Here is a 19531-nt window from a genome sequence, read left to right as displayed (position 1 = left end):
ACCATAAAGAAATATTTCGATGACACTGCATTTCGACTATTAGTTCAATCCTCTATCCTCAGCATACTGGATTACTGCAATATCATTTACCTAAGCTCCACAAAGAAAATCACCAGAAGACTAAAACTGATTCAAAACACAGCTGTCCGCCTCATTTTCGGCCTGAACAAATGGGAACACATCACCCCCTTCTACCACCAACTGCACTGGCTACCCTTCGATTCCCGAGTCCTCTTCAAGTTCGCCTGCATCTGTTACAAGACAGTATTTGGTCTCTCACCAAAATACCTCTCCCCACATTTCAATATGTATCGCACCAACAAGAAATCCCGCAGAATCCAGTTGTTTACCTTCCCCTCCATAAAATCATGCCAGCTCAAAAGATTCATCGACAAAACTTTCGCCTTCCAGGCGGCCAAGCTGAACCCTTGGCTAGCCCAAATGATGCTAGAGGCCCCGACCTACCTAGACTTCAGAAAACTTCTCAAAACACACCTCTTCCGCGAACAAGACCCTTAGTCCTTACTCCCCGCATACACTCCAACCCCCCCCACCCCCACCTCCCTCTCCCCCCCCCTCTTCTGATTTCCCACTCCCTCCATTTTATCCTCTAACCCAACTACGATAAACCTGTGACTCCTTCCGCGCTACCTGCAATTCCGATAAAATTTTTGTAAATCCGGGTTCAGACCGGATCCTAATGTAACGAATGTAAACCGCCTAGAACTCTCTGGGTATGGCGGGATATAAGAACCTAATAATAATAATAATAATAATAATAATAAAATGGTTAAGGGGCTGGAGGAGTTGCCGTACAGTAAGAGATTAGAGAAACTGGGTCTCTTCTCCCTTGAAAAGAGGAGACTAAGAAGGGACATGATCGAAATGTTAAAGATACTGAAGGGAATAGACATAGTAGATAAAAACAGGTTGTTCACCCTCTGTAAGGTAGAGAGAACGAGAGGGCACTCTCTAAAGTTAAAAAGGGATAGATTCCGTACAAATGTAAGGAAGTAGTAGAGATCTGGAATGCTTTTCCGAAGGCTGTTATAGGGGAAAACACCCTCCATGGATTCAAGACAAAATTAGACAAGTTCCTGCTGAACCGGAACTTACACAGGTAAGGCTAGACTCAATTAGTGCACTGGTCTTTGACCTAATGGCCGCTGCGGGAGCAGATTGCTGGGCACGATGGACCACTGGTCTGACCCAGTAGTGGCAATTCTTAGGTTCAAACTTTGGCCGCTTCATGGAGCAGTAACAGGGTCAATGATCTCATCACTAATTTTGTTATTCAGGACATGCAAGCTTTCTCAGTGGTTGAGTCACCAGAATTCATTCAGTTTGTCACTGGTCATCAACCAGGCAACGCTCTGACTGGACACATTGAGGACCAGAATCGTAAGATGACAGATGACCTTCAGAATAAGCCATCACTTGTGACTGAAGTCTGCAAAACTGCTGACATATGGACCTTCCACAACAGAAGCTTTATTGGAGTTACCATGCCAAATACTTGCTGATGCAAGCAATGCAGGCTCAGGCTGACGCTGCAAACACAACTCCTAATGCAGCACCAGGTTCCAGTGAAGACACCAGCTTCTTCTGCTTCTATGAATCAAATAAAGGGGGCAACGCTGTGCAGTCAGAACGAGACCTCTTCTTGAATGATGCTGCACGTGACAGAGCCAGCCTCCAGCGCTATCCAACTGTGAAAGAAGTGCTTATTCCGAAGAATACAAGCTTTCCATTCCATCAAGCACACCAGTGGAGAGACTCTTCAGCATGAATGGACAGATTCTTACACTTCGCAGGAACAGTTTAACCGATGAGCTTTTTGAAATGCTTTTAATGCTCAGAGCTAATAAGAACTCATTTGAAAATAAAGTACTCGTTCATATCGTTCTAAATAATAAAGTAACTATTAACTACCTAGATAATTTTTTTTAGTAATTAGTAAAGTAACTATCATCAGTAACTACTTACTTTTTATCCCATGTAACTAGTTACTTTTTTTTTTTTTTTACAGGAACTAGCACAGTACTATCTCTGTGTGCATTCTGTGGTGAGTTTTTAGCTCTGAAAGACAAGTGAAGTTTTTCTTACACTGAGTACATGTAAATGGTTTCTCTCCCATGTGGATAATTTTGTGTCTTTTTAGAGATGAAAAGCAAGTGAAGGTTTTATTACACTCAATACACTTATATGGTTTCTCTCCCATATGGATCCTCTGGTGAATTTTCAGATGTGAAAGCTGAGTGAAGCTTTTATTACACTCAGAACACGTATATGGTTTTTCTCCCGTGTGGGTCCTCTGGTGGATTTTTAGACATACAAGCTGAGAGAAGCTTTTATTACACTCAGTACATGGAAATGGTTTATGTCCTGTGTGGATCATTTTGTGTCTTTTTAGATGTGAAAGCAGAATGAAGCTTTTATTACACTCAGTACATGTAAATGGTTTGTCTCCCGTGTGAATCATTTGATGACTTTTTAGATATGAAAGCTGAGTAAAGCTTTTATTACACTCAAGACATGTAAATGGTTTAAGTGCTGTGTGGGTCCTCTGATGAATTTTTAGATATGCAACCTGAGTGAAGCTTTTATTACACTTATTACATGTATAAGGTTTGTCTCCTGTGTGGATCCTCTGGTGAATTTTTAGATATGCAACCTGAGTGAAGCTTTTATTACACTCAGTACATGCAAATGCTTTGTGTCCTGTGTGGATCATTTTGTGTCTTTTTAGAGTTGAAAGCCAAGTGAAGTTTTTATTACACTCAGTACATGGAAATGGTTTGAGTGCTGTGTGAATCTTTTGGTGGATTTTTAGAGTTGAAAGTTGAGTGTAACTTTTATTACACTCGGTACATGCAAATGGTTTGTCACCCGTGTGGATCCTTTGATGATATTTTAGGCTTGAAATCTGAGTGAACCTTTTATTACACTCATTACATGTATATGGTTTGTCTCCTGTGTGGGATCTCTGGTGGTTTTTTAGATGTGAAAGCTGAGTGAAGCTTTTATTACACTCAGTACATGGAAATGGTTTCTGTCCTGTGTGGATCATTTTGTGTCTTTTTAGATGTGAAAGCAGAATGAAGCCTTTATTACACTCAGTACAAATATATGGTGTGTCTCTCGTGTGGATCCTCTGGTGAATTTTTAGATATCCAACCTGAGTGAAGCTTTTATTACACTCAAGACATGTAAATGGTTTAAGTGCTGTGTGGGTCCTCTGGTGAATTTTTAGATATCCAACCTGAGTGAAGCTTTTATTACACTCATTACATGTATATGGTTTGTCTCCTGTGTGGGATCTCTGGTGGTTTTTTAGATGTGAAAGCTGAGTGAAGCGTTTATTGCACTCAGTACATGGAAATGGTTTGTGTCCTGTATGGATCATTTTGTGTGTTTTTAGATGTGAAAGCAGAATGAAGCCTTTATTACACTCAGTACAAATATATGGTGTGTCTCCCGTGTGGATCCTCTGGTGACTTTTTAGATATCCAGCCTGACTGAAATTTTTATTACACTCAAGACATGTAAATGGTTTAAGTGCTGTGTTAATCTCTTGATGGATTTTTAGAGCTGAATGTTGAGTGAAGCTTTTATTACACTCAATGGATGTAACTGGTTTCTCATTTTTATTATCGCTTTTGTGCATTTGGAGTTCGGAAAACAAAGGGAAGCTCTTATTACGTTTAGGGCTAATAAAGTTGAAACTCCTCTTATGTACAATATATGTAAATTTTTGGTGGTGTGTTTTGCCTTTCCTCTTGTCATGGAGCTCATCAGAAGTCACTTTGCCACTATTAGAAATATGCAAGGGTCTCTCTGTCAGGTGTCCATCCTTTGAGTCTCCTGCAGGGTCTCCCTGCTCCTTTGATTCCTGCTTGCAATTCTTTGTGTTAATCCTCTCAATTCCCTGGGAAATATTCTCACGGACATTTTCTGATTGTCTTTGGATTTCTTCTATCTCTACAGGATGTTCTCCATGTTTCTGTTCTCTCTTCCTTTCTTGTGTAATTTGATGATCTGTAGGATATAAACAGAAGGTATTAATCATGTACCAGAGGACAGTGGTGGGTTCTGAGAAATTACCTGGGTCTATTAAGAAGGACTGGTTATTTTACACTGGGATTTTCTCTGGCTTAAAAATTGGTCTCTTAATTGCAAACCATATGTTGAAGTGTTTTTCTAACATGCTGCAGGTTTCTGAAATGGCGAGATGTTCCTTGGAAAAGGCATGAGTAGAAGCTGATCAAATCTCAGTTTTGGTGACAAAACCACTCAAAATCCTCTCTCTGCCCATTTTTGGTTTCAGCCTAAAGGCTATAGCCACGGTTTCAGTTTTAGCTAAAATTGGCCTTGCGTTTTCAATGAAGTTTAAAATGTATTCTTTGTTCTGCTCCAACCTTCCCTTTCCCCTCCGAATCGGAGCTGCTGCTACCCCAGCCACCTATGGAGGCCCCCCTTCAGCCTATCTTACAATCCCTGGTGGTCTAGTGGAGTAGTCAAGGCAGGAGTGATCCCCAAATGGCTGCCGTGACCTCTAGGAGAAATCTCATGAGACAGTCAAGAGATCATGACAGCCATTTTGAGAGTTGATCTGACATGGCCAAGAATGACTGGGGCTCACTCTTGCTCTTTCCCTCACAACATCACTAGATCCCAGGTATTGTAATGTGGGGTCTTGGGGGAGGGGGGTTACTCTTTGTATTCTATTTTGGTGTTTATGTAACAGGATTTCAAGTAATGCATTTATGGTCTGATTATGGTGGCATATATACTGTATATAGATAGTGTGAGCCCACCAGGATAGATAGGGAAAAATGCTGGAATACCTGAATAATTTGTAATCTGCATAGAATTGTAGGATATGCGGAATATAAATAATTAAATTAAAGAAAATAAAAATGAATAGAGTTGTTCAAATATTTTTGATACAAAAGCAAGAATTTAAGTGTTAATTTGGGATAAGTTCCTCAGAAATTAGCCTGTCACTCCAAATGTGGCACAGTCAGCCATTGGAAAAAGCATTGTCATGACTTCTGGTGACGTCACCGACCGGTATGGCAGCCTGTTCGGGGAGCTCTCCCCATCACTAGTATTTTAAGCGATAATCAGCAACACCAGCCAATTTAGCTTGCAGATGCCAGGTTTTAGCTTCTTGGACAAGTTTGCCGTATGGTGGGCACAAAACAGAGAGCAGATTTGCAAGCGTTTGATTATAAACCCCAGGCAGCTCTGCACCGCATGGCAGACAACATGGAGGACCTGCCCGAATCCTCGTGGATGGCGGAGGCCTCTGCAGGGACTGAGGTACAAAATGGCAGAGTGGGCACTTCTCTAGCTAGCCGGGCGGGCTTGCAGCGCTGGATGTCTGATATTCAATGATCCCTTTCTACACTGAAGTCCAAGCTGCAAACTGATATGGGTTGGGAGATTGGGAGATTTCAACCTGCCAGATGTGGACTGGAATGTTCCATCTGCGGAATCAGAAAGAAGTAGGGAAATTATGGATGCCTTTCAAGAGGCTCTGCTCAGACAAATGGTGACAGAACCCACAAGGGAAAAAGCCATATTGGATCTGGTCCTCGCAAATGGAGAGAGTATCTCTAATGTTCGAGTGGGTGCTCACCTGGGAAGTAGCGATCATCAAACGGTTTGGTTTGATATAACGGCTAAAGTGGAGAGCGGCCGCACAATACTTAAAGTCCTAGATTTCAAACGTACGGACTTTAATGAAATGGGAGAGTAACTGAAGAAAGAGCTGTTAGGATGGGAGGACATAAGAGAAGTGGAAAGACAGTGGTCTAAGCTGAAAGGAGCGATAAAAATGGCTACGGACCTTTATGTGAAGAAAATCAATAAAACAAGAGAAAAAGGAAGCCAATATGGTTCTCCAAACTAGTGGCGGAGAAAATAAAGGCGAAAGAGTTGGCGTTTGTGAAATATAAAAAAACCCAAGGAGAGGAGTGCAGAAAGGACTACAGGGTGAAACTGAAAGAAGCCAAGAGAGAGATATGTCTGGCGAAAGCACAGGCGGAAGAACAAATGGCTAAAAATGTAAAAAAGGGAGACAAAATTTTTTTCAGATATATTAGTGAAAGGAGGAAGATGAAAAATGGAATTACTAAACTAAAAGATGCTGGGAACTGATATGTGGAGAATGATGAGGAAAAAGCAAATGTGCTAAACAAATACTTCTGTTCTGTGTTCACAGAAGAAAATCCTGGAGAAGGACCGAGATTGTCTGGCAAAGTTACACGAGAAAATGGAGTAGATTCTGCGCCGTTCACAGAGGAGAGTGTTTATGAGCAACTTGAAAAACTGAAGGTGGACAAAGCGATGGGACCAGAAGGGATCCATCCCAGGATACTAAGGGAGCTCAGAGAGGTTCTGGCGATTCCTATTAAAGACTTGTTCAACAAATCTCTGGAGACGGGAGTGGTTCCTGGGGATTGGAGGAGAGCGGATGTGGTCACTATTCACAAAAGTGGTCACAGGGATGAAGCAGGAAACTACAGCCCAGTGAGCCTCACTTTGGTTGTTGGAAAAATAATGGAAGTGTTGCTGAAAGAAAGGATAGTATACTTCCTTGAATCTAATGGGTTACAGGATCCAAGGCAACATGGCTTTACAAAAGTTAAATCATGCCAAACGAACCTGATTGAATTTTTTGATTGGGTGACCGAAGAGCTGGATCAAGGACATATGCTAGATGTAATTTACTTAGATTTCAGCAAAGCCTTTGATACAGTTCCTCATAGGAGGCTCTTGAACAAACTTGAAGGGCTGAAGTTAGGACCCAAAGTGGTGAACTGGGTTAGAAACTGGCTGTCGAACAGACGCCAGAGGGTGGTGGTTAATGGAAGTCGCTCGGAGAAAAGTGAGTAGTGGAGTCCCTCAGGGTTCGGTGCTGGGGCCGATCCTGTTCAATATATTTGTGAGTGACATTCCTGAAGGGTTAGAAGAAAAGTGTGCCTTTTTGCAGATGATACCAAGATTTGTAACAGAGTAGACACCGAAGAGGGAATGGAAAATATGAAAAAGGATCTGCAAAAGTTAGAGGAATGGTCTAATGCCTGGCAACTAAAATTCAATGCAGAGTAATGCATTTGGGGATTAATAACCGGAAGGAACTGTATATGCTGGGAGGTGAGAAGCTGATATGCATGGATGGGGAGAGGGACCTTGGAGTGATAATGTCCGAAGATCTAAAGACGAAAAAACAGTGTGACAAGGCGGTGGCTGCTGCCAGAAGGATGCTGGGCTGTATAAAGAGAGGCGTAGCCAGTAGAAGGAAGAAGGAGTTGATGCCCCTGTACAGGTCATTGGTGAGGCCCCACTTGGAGTATTGTATTCAGTTTTAGAGACCATATCTGGCAAAGGACGTAAGAAGACTTGAAGCGGTCCGGAGGCTTGCACCAGAAGACGTATGAGGAGAGACTGGAAGCCCTGAATATGTATACCAAGGAGGGACAGGGGAGATACGATTCAGACGTTCAAATACTTGAAGGGTATTAACGTAGAACAAAATCTTTTCCAGAGAAAGGAAAATGGTAAAACCAGAGGAAATAATTTGAGGTTGAGGGGTGGTAGATTCAAGAGCAATGATAGGAAATTCTACTTTACGGAGAGGGTGGTAGATGCCTGGAATGCACTCCTGAGAAAGGTGGTGGAGAGGAAAATGGTGAATGAGTTCAAAGAAGCGTGGGATGAACACAGAGGATCTAGAATCAGAAAATAATATTAAATATTGAACTAAGACCAGTACTGGGCAGACTTGCACGGTCTGTGTCTGTATATGGCCTTTTGGTTGAGGATGGGCTGGGAAAGGCTTCAATGGCTGGGAGGGTGTAGATGGGCTGGAGTAGGTTTTGACGGAGATTTCAGCAGTTGGAACCCAAGCACAGTACCGGGTAGAGCTTTGGATTCTTGCCCAGAAATAGCTAAGAAGAAAAAATTTAAAAATTTAAACTGAATCAGGTTGGGCAGACTGGATGGATCATTTGGGTCTTTATCTGCTGTCATCTACTATGTTACTATGTTGCCTACATGATAAAATTGATAAAAAGGGGCACTGCTTAAATGATTTTGAAGAACATGTTATATAAATCACGATCAGGATATTGTGGACTTATGGGCACGTCGCCACAGTTTAGAAATGAAGGGCGAACATAAGAATTGCCGCTGCTAGGTCAGACCAGTGGTCCATCGTGCCCAGCAGTCTGCTCATGCGGCGGACCCCCAGGTCAAAGACCTGTATCTTATCCGAGATCAGCCCTACTTGCATTCGTTGTGGTTCAGCAGGAACTTGTCCAACTTTGTCTTGAATCCCTGGAGGGTGTTTTCCCCTATAACAGCCTCTGGAAGAACGTTCCTGTTTTCCACCACTCTCTGGCTGAAGAAGAACTTGATTCTATCCCCTTTTAACTTCAGAGAGTGCCCTCATGTTCTCTTTACCTTGGAGAGGGTGAACAACCTGTCTTTATCTACTAAGTCTATTCCCTTCATTATTTTGAAGATCTTCTGTTTAAGATTGAGGATGGGAAAAATCGCTCCCAACAAAATAGTTTACGGGCCAGAGGAGTTCCAGAAGCGGGATGTGATTGCGACCTGGCTGCTCTTATGATCCAAATTTGCCATCAATTTCTGTGTGCAGCGGAGCCTGAAGGGGATCTTCCCGAGATGGATAGAGTGCAAAGAGCACTGGGTCCTGTGCCAGCGGACAGACCGAGAGATATTGTAGCTTGCTTTACGCACTACCATCCGTCAGCTAACTCTGTTTAACTGACTTCCTAACTTCCACGACTTCTTCATTTGTAACTTTGTTTAACTGATGTGAACCGCCTAGAACTCTCTGGGTATGGCAGTATACAAAATAAAAGTTATTATTATTATTATTATTATTATTAAGGAGCACCTGCTGCAGGCTGTGCAGAAAGTGGGCCATGTCGAAATGGAGGGTGCCAAAGTGGAACTTTTCGCTGATGTGTGTCTGCTATAACTTTGAAAAGGAGGTGCGAATTTCGAGAGGCAACACAGCGTCTCTCCTCTTATGATATTCGCTATCGTTGGCACTATCCATTTGGCCTTTCATTTGTGTTGGACAATAAGACCCGTCGGGTTACTACAGTCCGGGATGCAAAAACCTTTTTGATGGAAGCTAAATTGTGGCAAGAAGATCTTCCGTGATAGCGCAAGGAATTATTGCCTCTACCTTCTGTGATGCAACGCCAGCACCGGGTGGATCAGAAAAAGCGATTGCAACGTCAAGCAGATTCGCGAAATGCAACTACCACCTGAGGCAGTGGATTGGGTCTGTTTCTGCTCCGGGATGCTTTGGCTGTCCTTTTTTTTTTTAATTCTTTATTCATTTTTATAACTTACATCATAAGATAAGATAAGAAGATAAGAAGTTGCCACCACTGGGTCAGACCATTGGTCCATCGCGCCCAGCGGTCTGCTCCCGCGGCAGCCCATCAGGTCTATGACCTGTAATGTGGTTCCTGTCAATTTCTGTAACCTACCTCTTCTTTTTATCTGTAACCCTCAATCCCCTTATCTTTTAGGAACTTATCTAAACCTTCCTTGAAACCCTGCAATGTGCTCTGGGCTATCACAACCTCCGGAAGCGCGTTCCATGTGTCCACCACCCTCTGGGTAAAAAAGAACCTCCTAGCATTTGTTCTAAACTTGTCTCCTCTCAATTTCTCCGAGTGACCCCTTGTGTTAGTGGTTCCCCACAGTCTGAAAAATCTGTCCCTGTCCACTTTCTCTATGCCCCTCAGGATTTTGAAGGTTTCTATCATGTCTCCTCTAAGTCTCCGCTTTTCCAGGGAGAAGAGCCCCAGCATCTTCAACCTGTCAGCATACGAAAAGTTTTCCATACCTTTTATCATTTTAGTTGCTCTCCTCTGGACCCCCTCAAGTACTGCCATGTCCTTCTTGAGGTACGGCGACCAATACTGGACACAGTACTCCAGATGTGGGCGCACCATTGCACGATACAGCGGCATGATGACTTTCTTCGTCCTGGTCGTGATACCCTTTTTAATGATACCCAACATTCTGTTCGCTTTCTTTGAGGCCGTCGCGCACTGTGTTGATGCTTTCAATGTTGTGTCCACCATCACCCCCAGGTCTCTTTCAAGGTTGCTTACCCCTAGCAGTGATCCCCCCATTTTGTAGCTGAACATCGGGTTCTTTTTCCCTACATGCATGACCTTACATTTTTCTATATTAAAACTCATTTGCCACTTTTTTGCCCACTCTTCCAGTCTTGTTAGGTCTCTTTGCAGGTCCTCGCAGTCTTCTGCGTTTCTAACCCTGCTGGTATTAACATTTTAACATAGATATATCACTTGAAATTCTACAATTAATCTTACCAAATTAAATTTATCCCTTTCCCTCCCATCCTTTATATATTTCATAAAAACATTTTCCAATAATAAATACCCCCCTCCCCCTGCCCAATTTCCATTTGTACTAATCAGGGAAGAAAAATATATATTCATTCTTTACAATAATCTGATAATGGCCTCCACACATCCTGAAATTTATTAAAGTTCCTTTTTGAATGGCTAATGTTCTTTCCATTTTATAAATATGGCATACTGAATTCCACCAAAACCTAAAGTTCAATCTATTCCAACTTTTCCAATTAAGTGTTATTTGTTGTATGGCAACTCCTGTCAAAATGAGCAATAATTTATTATTTGTAGAGGATATTTGACTTTTAGTTCTCATCTCCATGCCAAATAATATTGTATCATAGGATAATGCCACTTAAGGTCGAAATTGGTGAATTGCTACAATCTGTAGCTAATATGTTAATTAGAACCGGCCAAATACCAGAAGACTGGAGGATAGCAAATGTTATCCCAATTTTCAAAAAAGGTTCAAGAGGTGATCCGGGAAACTATCGACCTGTGAGCCTCACTTCGGTTCCAGGGAAGATAATTGAAACTAATTAAAGACAACATTGTACAACATTTGGAGAATCACAACCTAATAAGGGCTAGTCAACACGGCTTTAGGAAAGGGAAGTCATGTTTGACAAATTTACTACAATTCTTTGAGAAAGTGAACAAACAAGTGGATAATGGAAATTCAGTGGACATAGTTTACTTGGACTTCCAGAAAGCGTTTGACAAGGTTCCACATGCAAGGCTTATGAAGAAACTACTAAGCCATGGTATAGGAGGTGAAGTGCATAGATGGATCGACAAGTGGTTGGAGAACAGAATGCAGAGGGTTAACATAAACGGGAAATTCTCGGAATGGGAGAGGGTGACTAGCGGCGTGCCCCAGGGCTCGGTTCTTGGGCCTATCTTGTTCAATATTTTTATAAACGATCTAGAAGATGAAACAACTTGCAATATAATAAAGTTTGCAGACGATACAAAACTATCTCGCGTGGTTGACTCTCAAAGGGACTGTGAGGAACTCCAGGAGGATTTGAACAAGCTAGAAGCATGGGCAACAAAGTGGCAGATGAATTTTAACAAGGTGAGGCATCTAGGGAAAAAAAACAAAGAACACGAGTATAAGATGTTGGGGGCGACATTAGCAAATTGCGAACAAGAAAGGGATTTGGGGGTACTGATTGACAGAACCCTAAAGCCTTCAGCTCAATGCGCGGCAGCGGCAAAGAAAGCTAATAGGATGTTGGGTATGATTAAGAAGGGGATCACGAGTAGATCGGAAGAAGTAATAATGCCACTTTATAGAGCAATGGTCAGGCCGCAATTGGAATACTGTGTACAACACTGGTCTCCATACCTCAAGAAGGATATAATTCTACTGGAAAGGGTACAGAGGAGAGCTACAAAACTTGTCAAAGGATTGGAGAAATTGAGCTACAAAGAGCGCCTTAGGAAATTGGGATTGTTTACCCTCGAGCAGAGAAGACTGAGAGGGGATTTAATAGAGACTTTTAAAATAGTAAAGGGATTTGATAAAATCGACCAAGAAGAAGCATTACTAACTTTTTCAGATGTGACACGGACAAGAGGTCATAGACTGAAACTGAGTGGCAGCAGGTTCAGGACGGATATCAGGAAGTACTTTTTTACACAGCGCGTGGTGGGAATTTGGAATCCTCTCCTGGAGGATGTTGTGACAGAGATTACTGTTCTGGGATTCAAGCGCAAGTTGGATGCACACCTTCTTGCAAATCATATTGAGGGCTATGGTATATCTGGGTCTCCATTCGGCAGGACCTAAAGGGGCCGCCGCGTGTGCGGATCACCAGACTGGATGGACCTCGGTCTGATCCGGTGAAGGCTTTTCTTATGTTCTTATGATTTTCTAATAAACAATTTATTTGACTCCAAATTTATTTCCAAAATTCCATTATAAATGGACAATAGAATAATAAATGGTCTAAAGTCCCTGCTTCAAGATGACAATGCCAACATCTATCAGACTTAGAGCTATCTAATTTTTTTAAACGAACAGGGGTCCAGAATGCTCTATGCAACAGGAAAAAAACCATGTTTGTCTCATAGATGCAGACATTGTACATCTCATCCTCCAAGACCAAATACGTGGCCATTGAGAAGCAGAAATTTGATGCTTAATTTCAATGCTCCAAATGTCTCTAAGACCTGTCTTTGGTTTTTTATTCATGAATCCAGATATTAATTTGTACCACTGTGCAGCCTAGTGTCCCAGGAAGTCCGTCTGAAAGCATAAGAACTCTAAACTATATTGATTATTAATATTTTTCCATTCAGGGAACCCTGCCTGAATGGCCTGTTTCAGTTGTAACCATTTATAATTTTGTGATTATTCATTACAATACCTTAGTAACAAACATTCATGAATGAACACAAAAATTGCAAATGTAAATTCCATTCAAGGAACAACAAAAATATATGAGGAAACTAATCAACCATATCCTAGTCCACATTATTACTGGTAGCCAGTATTTTAAATTAAAACATCAAATCTTTATATGTACTATCTAGGAACAGGCAAATGGCTTTTATATATATTATACATTATCCTCCAAAAGTAAACTCAATCTTAAAAAATTAAACTTTCAACAAAGGTTTATCTTTAATAAAATCTTCCACCTGGGCTGGATCAAAAAACACATATTTATCACTTCCATATGAAATCAAGCATTTACACGGAAATTTCAAAAAGAAAGTAGCTCCATCTCCTCTCGCTCAATCGGAACCGCTCCTCACTAAGAGAGGTTGATGGCTTTAATGTCTAACCATCGCCCAGGTAGCTGACAGCTTTATTTGCAGCCTGTCGCTTGTCCACTACTCCGGATCCCCGCTCCTGATGAAGGCGACGAAACGGAGCTTCGTCGAGTGGAGATTAACATTGGACACTTTTTGCTTTCAAAACTTGAAGCTAAGTACTATTTATTTCATTTAGTACTCATCTTTTCAAACAATTTAGGGCTAGGGTAAGATTACAAGGTGTTTTTCTAGCCCTTTCTGAGTTTATGATTTTACACATTTGGACTTTTTTCTCATTTTTTGAGCTTTCTTCTTTTTCTTCTTTTTTTGGGCTGTTTTTTCACATTATTATATATTTTTTGTCCGTTGAATTTATATAGACACTTTATTTAGATATGGACATCATATTAAAGCACAGGCAATTTTAGCCATTAACATTTTATTACACCAGCCTTGGGGAGATTTTGTGATCTATGTGGTTTCACTTTACGAGTAAGAATTGTTAGGGATAGTCTGGTGACTCATTTTTTATATATTTTTTATTTTTTACACTTCATTCTTTATATTTAAAGTCTTTTTCTCCCTCATTTATGGACCATATATGATGTTTGAGGTAGTAACTTTAATCCAGACTAAAGTCCGGATGATGCAAGTCATCGCAGGGTTACTACCTGAGCCTTTGAGACATATCGAGCGCCTTTCCTACTGAAGGCCCATGGGAGTAATGACATTTGAGTTTAAGGGATTCAGAATCACTTAATTATATTGATATTATTCCTTTCAATCTTTTTCTTTAAATAACATACCAATATTCATTATTATATTTGAATTTGAACATAGATTGTGGGTCAATTTTGTTTTTTCACATATTTTGGACTATATTGGCCACAAAGTCCTACAGGGTTTTTAGTGGTTAACAATGAGCATACCACTTTAGGACCAGCATCGTTCTGTAATTTAAATATCAAACAAAGAATCTTAAATTCGATGCACGCATTGATGGGTAACCAGTGTAACTCTTGCAAAACCAGAGTAATGTGTTCAAACTGAGAAACACGTGCCACAGTCCCCTATGCTAGGTCTTAGTTCAGTGGTCTCAAACTCAAACCCTTTGCTGGGCCACATTTTGGATTTGTAGGTACTTGAGGGCCTCAGAAAAAATAGTTAATGTTTTATTAAAGAAATGACAATTTTGCATGAGGTAAAACTCTTTATAGTTTAAAAATCTTTTCTTTTGGCTAAGTCTTAATAATAATATTATAACTTATAGCTAAAGAGACATTTGATCAAGAAACTGTTTTATTTTACTTGTAATTATGATAAACATACTGAGGACCTTAAAATAGTACCTGGTGGGCCGCAAGTTTGAGACCAGTGTCTTAGTTTGTACTTTGACACTGGTGTTTTCGGATTTTCTTGTTGCAAACGTAATACCAGTTATTGTGCCGATCAGTGTTTCATCACATCTACCAATAAATGCCTACGGGTGGGAATCAGGGTTCTTTGTTTAAGCAAAAGAGAGGGAGCGTTGGCTGTTCCCAAACTATTATCAAGCTGCTCAACTGCGGGCTGTTATCAGTGGCAAACTCATGATTGTAGACAATTGGTAGATATTGAACAGGAGGGAGCTGGGAGGATAATCCTATTACACCTACCCTGGAAAGTGTGTGTGGGAGGGGAGATAGTCTGGTAGAGGGGGGCACTATCCAGCATAAACCAAAAACTTGAACAAATTAGACTCTGGTTAAACGACAACATGCTTGCTTTAAATATTAAAAAACCAAGACTATGATTTTTCCTTGGGAGGGGCGTAGGGGATCTGACCAATTGGAATCTTAGGAAACTCCCAGTCCATCCCAGAATGCACTGGGAGATGGGCCTAAGATTCCGGTTGGCCAAAGTGCTTAAGGCCCCTCCTACAAGAGAGGCCTTATGCACCTGGGCCAATCAGGCCCTTAGGCCCATCCCCAGTGCATCCCATGATGCACCGGGAAGGGGCAGGCCCACCATTGCAGAGGAGGTGGGCCTGCAGGCCAGACAAGCAAAAGCCATCCATCCATCGATTCCAGGTTAGGAGGTTCTGGGGGCATCCTGGTGGGGGGGGGGGGTCCAGGTGAGGTTAAATTGGGGTCCTGGTGGGGGGTCGAATCAACTTTTAGGGGTGGGGGAGTGTCGGCAGGAGGGACTGGGCATCCTTCCTGCCACGATTGTTTGGGGGAGAGGAGGTTCCGGCAGGAGAGATTGTCTTCTTTCAATTTTCTTTACTAGATATAGGGGTCACCTTAAAGGAACGACGCAGGAGACCTTGGTTTTGTCGCTTGGTTAGTAAAGAGAAAATAACATCACTTGTAGAATACACAGTTTGTAGCCTTTAATGTGGGTTTTGTGGGAGGGGTTTGCAGCATGTAATGTAATATGTGATTTATGGATTGAAAAATATAATAGTCAAAAGATATTTTCACATAAAACAAATCTTTGCCCCATATATAAAGATCTGAGTATCTCTCACACGCTCAGATAAAGATGAGCCAGGTTTGGAAATTAAGGTTACAACTCCCCCCTTCATCTCAGCAGTTTTACCCTTGTCCCTCTTATTACTGCACTCACCTGAGCAGCTGCTTCTCACAGGTTCTCTTTCCTCTGATCCTGGCTCTTCCCTGATGTACGGCTCTTCCCCCCATTCAATGTGGGATATAATATCAGGAGTGACGCAAGGAGAGCCTGTTCCTGGGGAAAGAAAACTGCATTAGGTCTCCCAAAAGTATATATTGTTGGATTCCCTGAAATTCAAGACTTAACACAATTTCCAGCATAAAGAATTTCACCAACTTCAAAAAACAAAAATACTCAAACCCTCAGTTAGTGGAACTATTTTAGACCCTGCAAATCTCAGTAAACCCACACATAAACCCTCTTTACTCAAACTGATAGTTTAATTCTCACTCTAAATAGTACAAAACATTATCAGCCTCATTTCAATATGAGTGAACTTCCTTATCCCTTATACAACCTGCAGGTCTCCTTCTAATCTAGGAGATCTAGAATAAGGTGAAAGAAATACAGTGAGAATGCTCAGACCAAAAATAACGCAACGAAAGGACAGGAAGAGAAAATTTATTTCCTATGTGCCAGAGAACTCTTTTCTGCAGGTAAAGTCAACAGTTTCAGAGATTTCCTTAAAAGAAAACCAAAACAGTAAAGGTTTCTTTTCAATACTAAATCTAGGTATTTACTGATATTTTTAGCAACCTGTATCCTACCTGCTGTAGGTCCCGTGAGGACATTTTAGAGTTTTTAGAGACCTCTTTAGCATCTTGCAGTCTGCTCTGGGGGTCAACTTGCTTGGACAGCCAGACCTGGGCATGTTGGCAGTTGTTTGGAAAGTCCTCCACTTGTATGCTATTTTCCGGACCATGGAATGGCTAATGTCAAATTCTTTCAAGATCTTTTTATATTCCTTACCAGACTTGTAAGCTGCTATAATCTTCTTTCTGAAGGCCTCAGACAGCTCTTTTGATCTCACCATGGTGTTCACTCTCATCACAGCAGTCATGAGCACACCAAACTAAATGTCTAAGGTTTAAGTAGGGCATACCTCCTTCAAAATGCTGAGTAATGATGTTCTAATCATGTGCACCTGATGTGATACACTTGTGTGTGATTTGAGCCACTTAAGTGGGAGGATATATGGGGGTGTCCTAATTTATTCCTCAGTTAGAATACACATTTTTGTGGATATCTTATGTTTCATGAGTAAATCAAATAAACTTTTTTGTTGTTTACCTGCAATTACATCACTTTTTTTTTCCAGAGATAAATAAAATAAAGATTCGACATCAATATGTGAACATTTCTTAAGAAAGAATTGAATATTTCATGGGGTGTCCTAATTTTTTCACATGACTGTAAATTTGACTCTCTCACTCACCCATACCAGTTTGTAAAGAGAGGCATTGAACAACTATTTTACTGCACCTACTTGCAAGTACTTAATGCCAGATGCACTAAAGTCAGTGATCGTCTATCGACCGTCACTAAACCAGTTTTGACTGGTTTAGCAACAATCACTTTTACCGATCTGATACAGAAAATGGCTCACCGCCTGGTTTTCAGCACGATCGCTCATTCTCCAATCTAACCATGCAAATAAGATCATTAATATTGAAATGCCATGTAAACTAGCAGAGCAATTCATACTCTAACATGGCTTCCAGATGCAATAAAAGTGGATTGCTTTTAGCAGTGGCATTACCAAGGGGGAGTTGGGGGGTGGTCCGCCCTGGGTTCATGCCCCAAGAGGGTGCACAGCCGGCCACCCTCCATATTCTGCCACTGCTGCTTTCCTTAACCAGCAGCAGCGGCAGTAAACTGTAAACAGGGGTGTCCGGCGGTTGTTCAGCTTCTGGCCGACTCCCCTGCTCAAAGCCGCAGCTGCATTGGAAGCGTTCCCTCTGATGTCATGACGCAGCTTTGAGCAGGGGAACCGGCTAGAAATGCTTGGCAGGGAAGAGAAATGTTGTTGCTGCACAGGGAAGGGTGGGCGTAGAAATGTTGCTGCTGCTGCACAGGAAGGGGGGTTAGAAATGCTACAAAGGCAAGGGAAGGGAGAAATGCTGCTACTGCACAGGGAAGGGGGGTGTAGAAATGCTGCACAGGATAGGGGGGTGTAGAAATGCTGCACAGGCAAGGGGGGATAAATGCTGCTGCTGCACAGAGAAGGGGGGAGAAATGCTGCTGCTGCACAGGGAAGGGGGGAGAAATTCTGCACAGGCAAGTGGGGGAGAAATGCTGCACAGGCAAGGGGGGGAGAAATGCTGCACAGGCAAGGGGGAGAGAAATGCTGCTGCTGCACAGGGAAGGGGGGAGAGAAATGCTGCTGCTGCAGCACCCAATTAGGGAGAGAGAGGGAAGGAGCGAGAAGGAAGACAAGGGAAAGGAACCAGAGATGCCAAGTCCATGGGAGGGAGGGAAAGGAAAAAAGTAAAGGAGATACCAGACCATGGAGGGGGAGGAAGAGATGCCATGGCATGGGGGGAAGGAAGGAGATAGAGATACCAGACCATGGTGGGAAGGAAGAAAGGAAAGGAGAAGAGAAAGAGAGAGATGCCAAAGCATAGAGGAGGAGGTGGAGACAGAAAAATGGAGAGGGAGGTGCAAAGGAGAGAAGAAACACAGGATATACAATTTATTGAAGGAACATAGAAAGAATATGCCATATGGAAGAGAGAGAGGGTGGACAGTAGATGGAAGGGGTAGAGAGAGAGAGGGCAGAAGCTGGGTGGAAGGGGCAAAGAGAGGGCAGATGTTGTATGGAAGGGAGAGAGGACAAACCCTGTATAGAAAGAAGAGATGATTAAAGCAGAAATGACAAAAGGTAGAAAGATTTTTTTTGTTGCTTTACTTAGAATCAAGAAGTATTGTAACTGTATTGATAAAAGTTTATAAACAGGAAATGGAAATAAGGTAATTTTTTGGACTAAACCCCTTTCCTCAGGTCAGGACAGGATACCATAACAGCAGTATACTGTACTGTTCTGAATAAAGTTTATAAACAGGAAATGGAAATAAGGTAATTTTTTGGACTAAACCCCTTTCCTCAGGTCAGGACATGATACCATAACAGCAGTACAGTATACTGTACTGTTCTGAAAGCTAATTGAAAAATGGATTAGTCCAATAAAATGGTATTTTCTTATTTCTCATTATTTGTTTTATTTTTATTTGTTAATTTGTTGTTATGTATCAGTTTTTTAAAATTTACATCTACTGTCTTTATATTTTGCACAGTATTAGGGGACATGTATCACTGTTTTTGTGGTGTTGCATTGTATGCAGAGTCTGGTTTCTTAGCGGTTCAGTTTAACTTTTGTCTACATATTTCTATTTTTACTTTGTGATTATTCCATATTGGGCGAGGGTGTAACTCTGTTCTGTGTGTATGAAAAGGACATAGTTTTCAGTTGGCATTGACTACAGGATCAATTGACTGTGCGGGATCTGGCTTGTTTAGTTTTACAATGTATGTATTGGTGTTCTAGTGTTCACGGCAGTGTTTAAGCTGTTGCCTTTTCCTAGGTATACTCTTGTTGTGCGATATGTGGATTGTTACTAAAAATCATATTTTTCATATAGATGAGGGGGGGTGGCGTAAAAAAATGATGGGCCCCAGGTGTCACATATGCTAGGTACGCCACTGGCTTTTAGCGATCCAAAAGAAGCGACTTGTCTAACCATAGGGAGTGAGAGGCCTTAGTGTCTGAGCTAATCAGGGCCTTGGGCCCCTCCCCGTGCATCACATGATATCATATGTCAGATATGAAATG

General features: G+C 41.6%; 1 protein-coding gene across 1 annotated transcript in view; it reads right to left on the bottom strand.

The window, feature by feature from the left end:
* Positions 1–1123: 1123 nt before the first annotated feature.
* Positions 1124–19531, bottom strand: part of LOC117354611 (oocyte zinc finger protein XlCOF6-like) — a 33910-nt gene continuing 15502 nt past the window's right edge. Inside the window, exons 3-4 of the mRNA XM_033932407.1 lie at positions 15816–15935; positions 1124–4038 (exon numbers count right to left, since the gene is read on the bottom strand). Of these exons, the coding sequence (XP_033788298.1) occupies positions 2033–4038; positions 15816–15935 (2126 nt within the window). The 3' untranslated portion in view covers positions 1124–2032. The remainder of the gene's footprint in view (positions 4039–15815; positions 15936–19531) is intronic.

The sequence above is a fragment of the Geotrypetes seraphini genome, chromosome 2 (genome assembly GCF_902459505.1).
Source record: "Geotrypetes seraphini chromosome 2, aGeoSer1.1, whole genome shotgun sequence".
Lineage (NCBI taxonomy): Eukaryota > Metazoa > Chordata > Amphibia > Gymnophiona > Dermophiidae > Geotrypetes > Geotrypetes seraphini.
The sequence above is the reverse complement of the archived record's forward strand: the minus strand, read 5'-3'. Positions and strand labels throughout refer to the sequence as shown.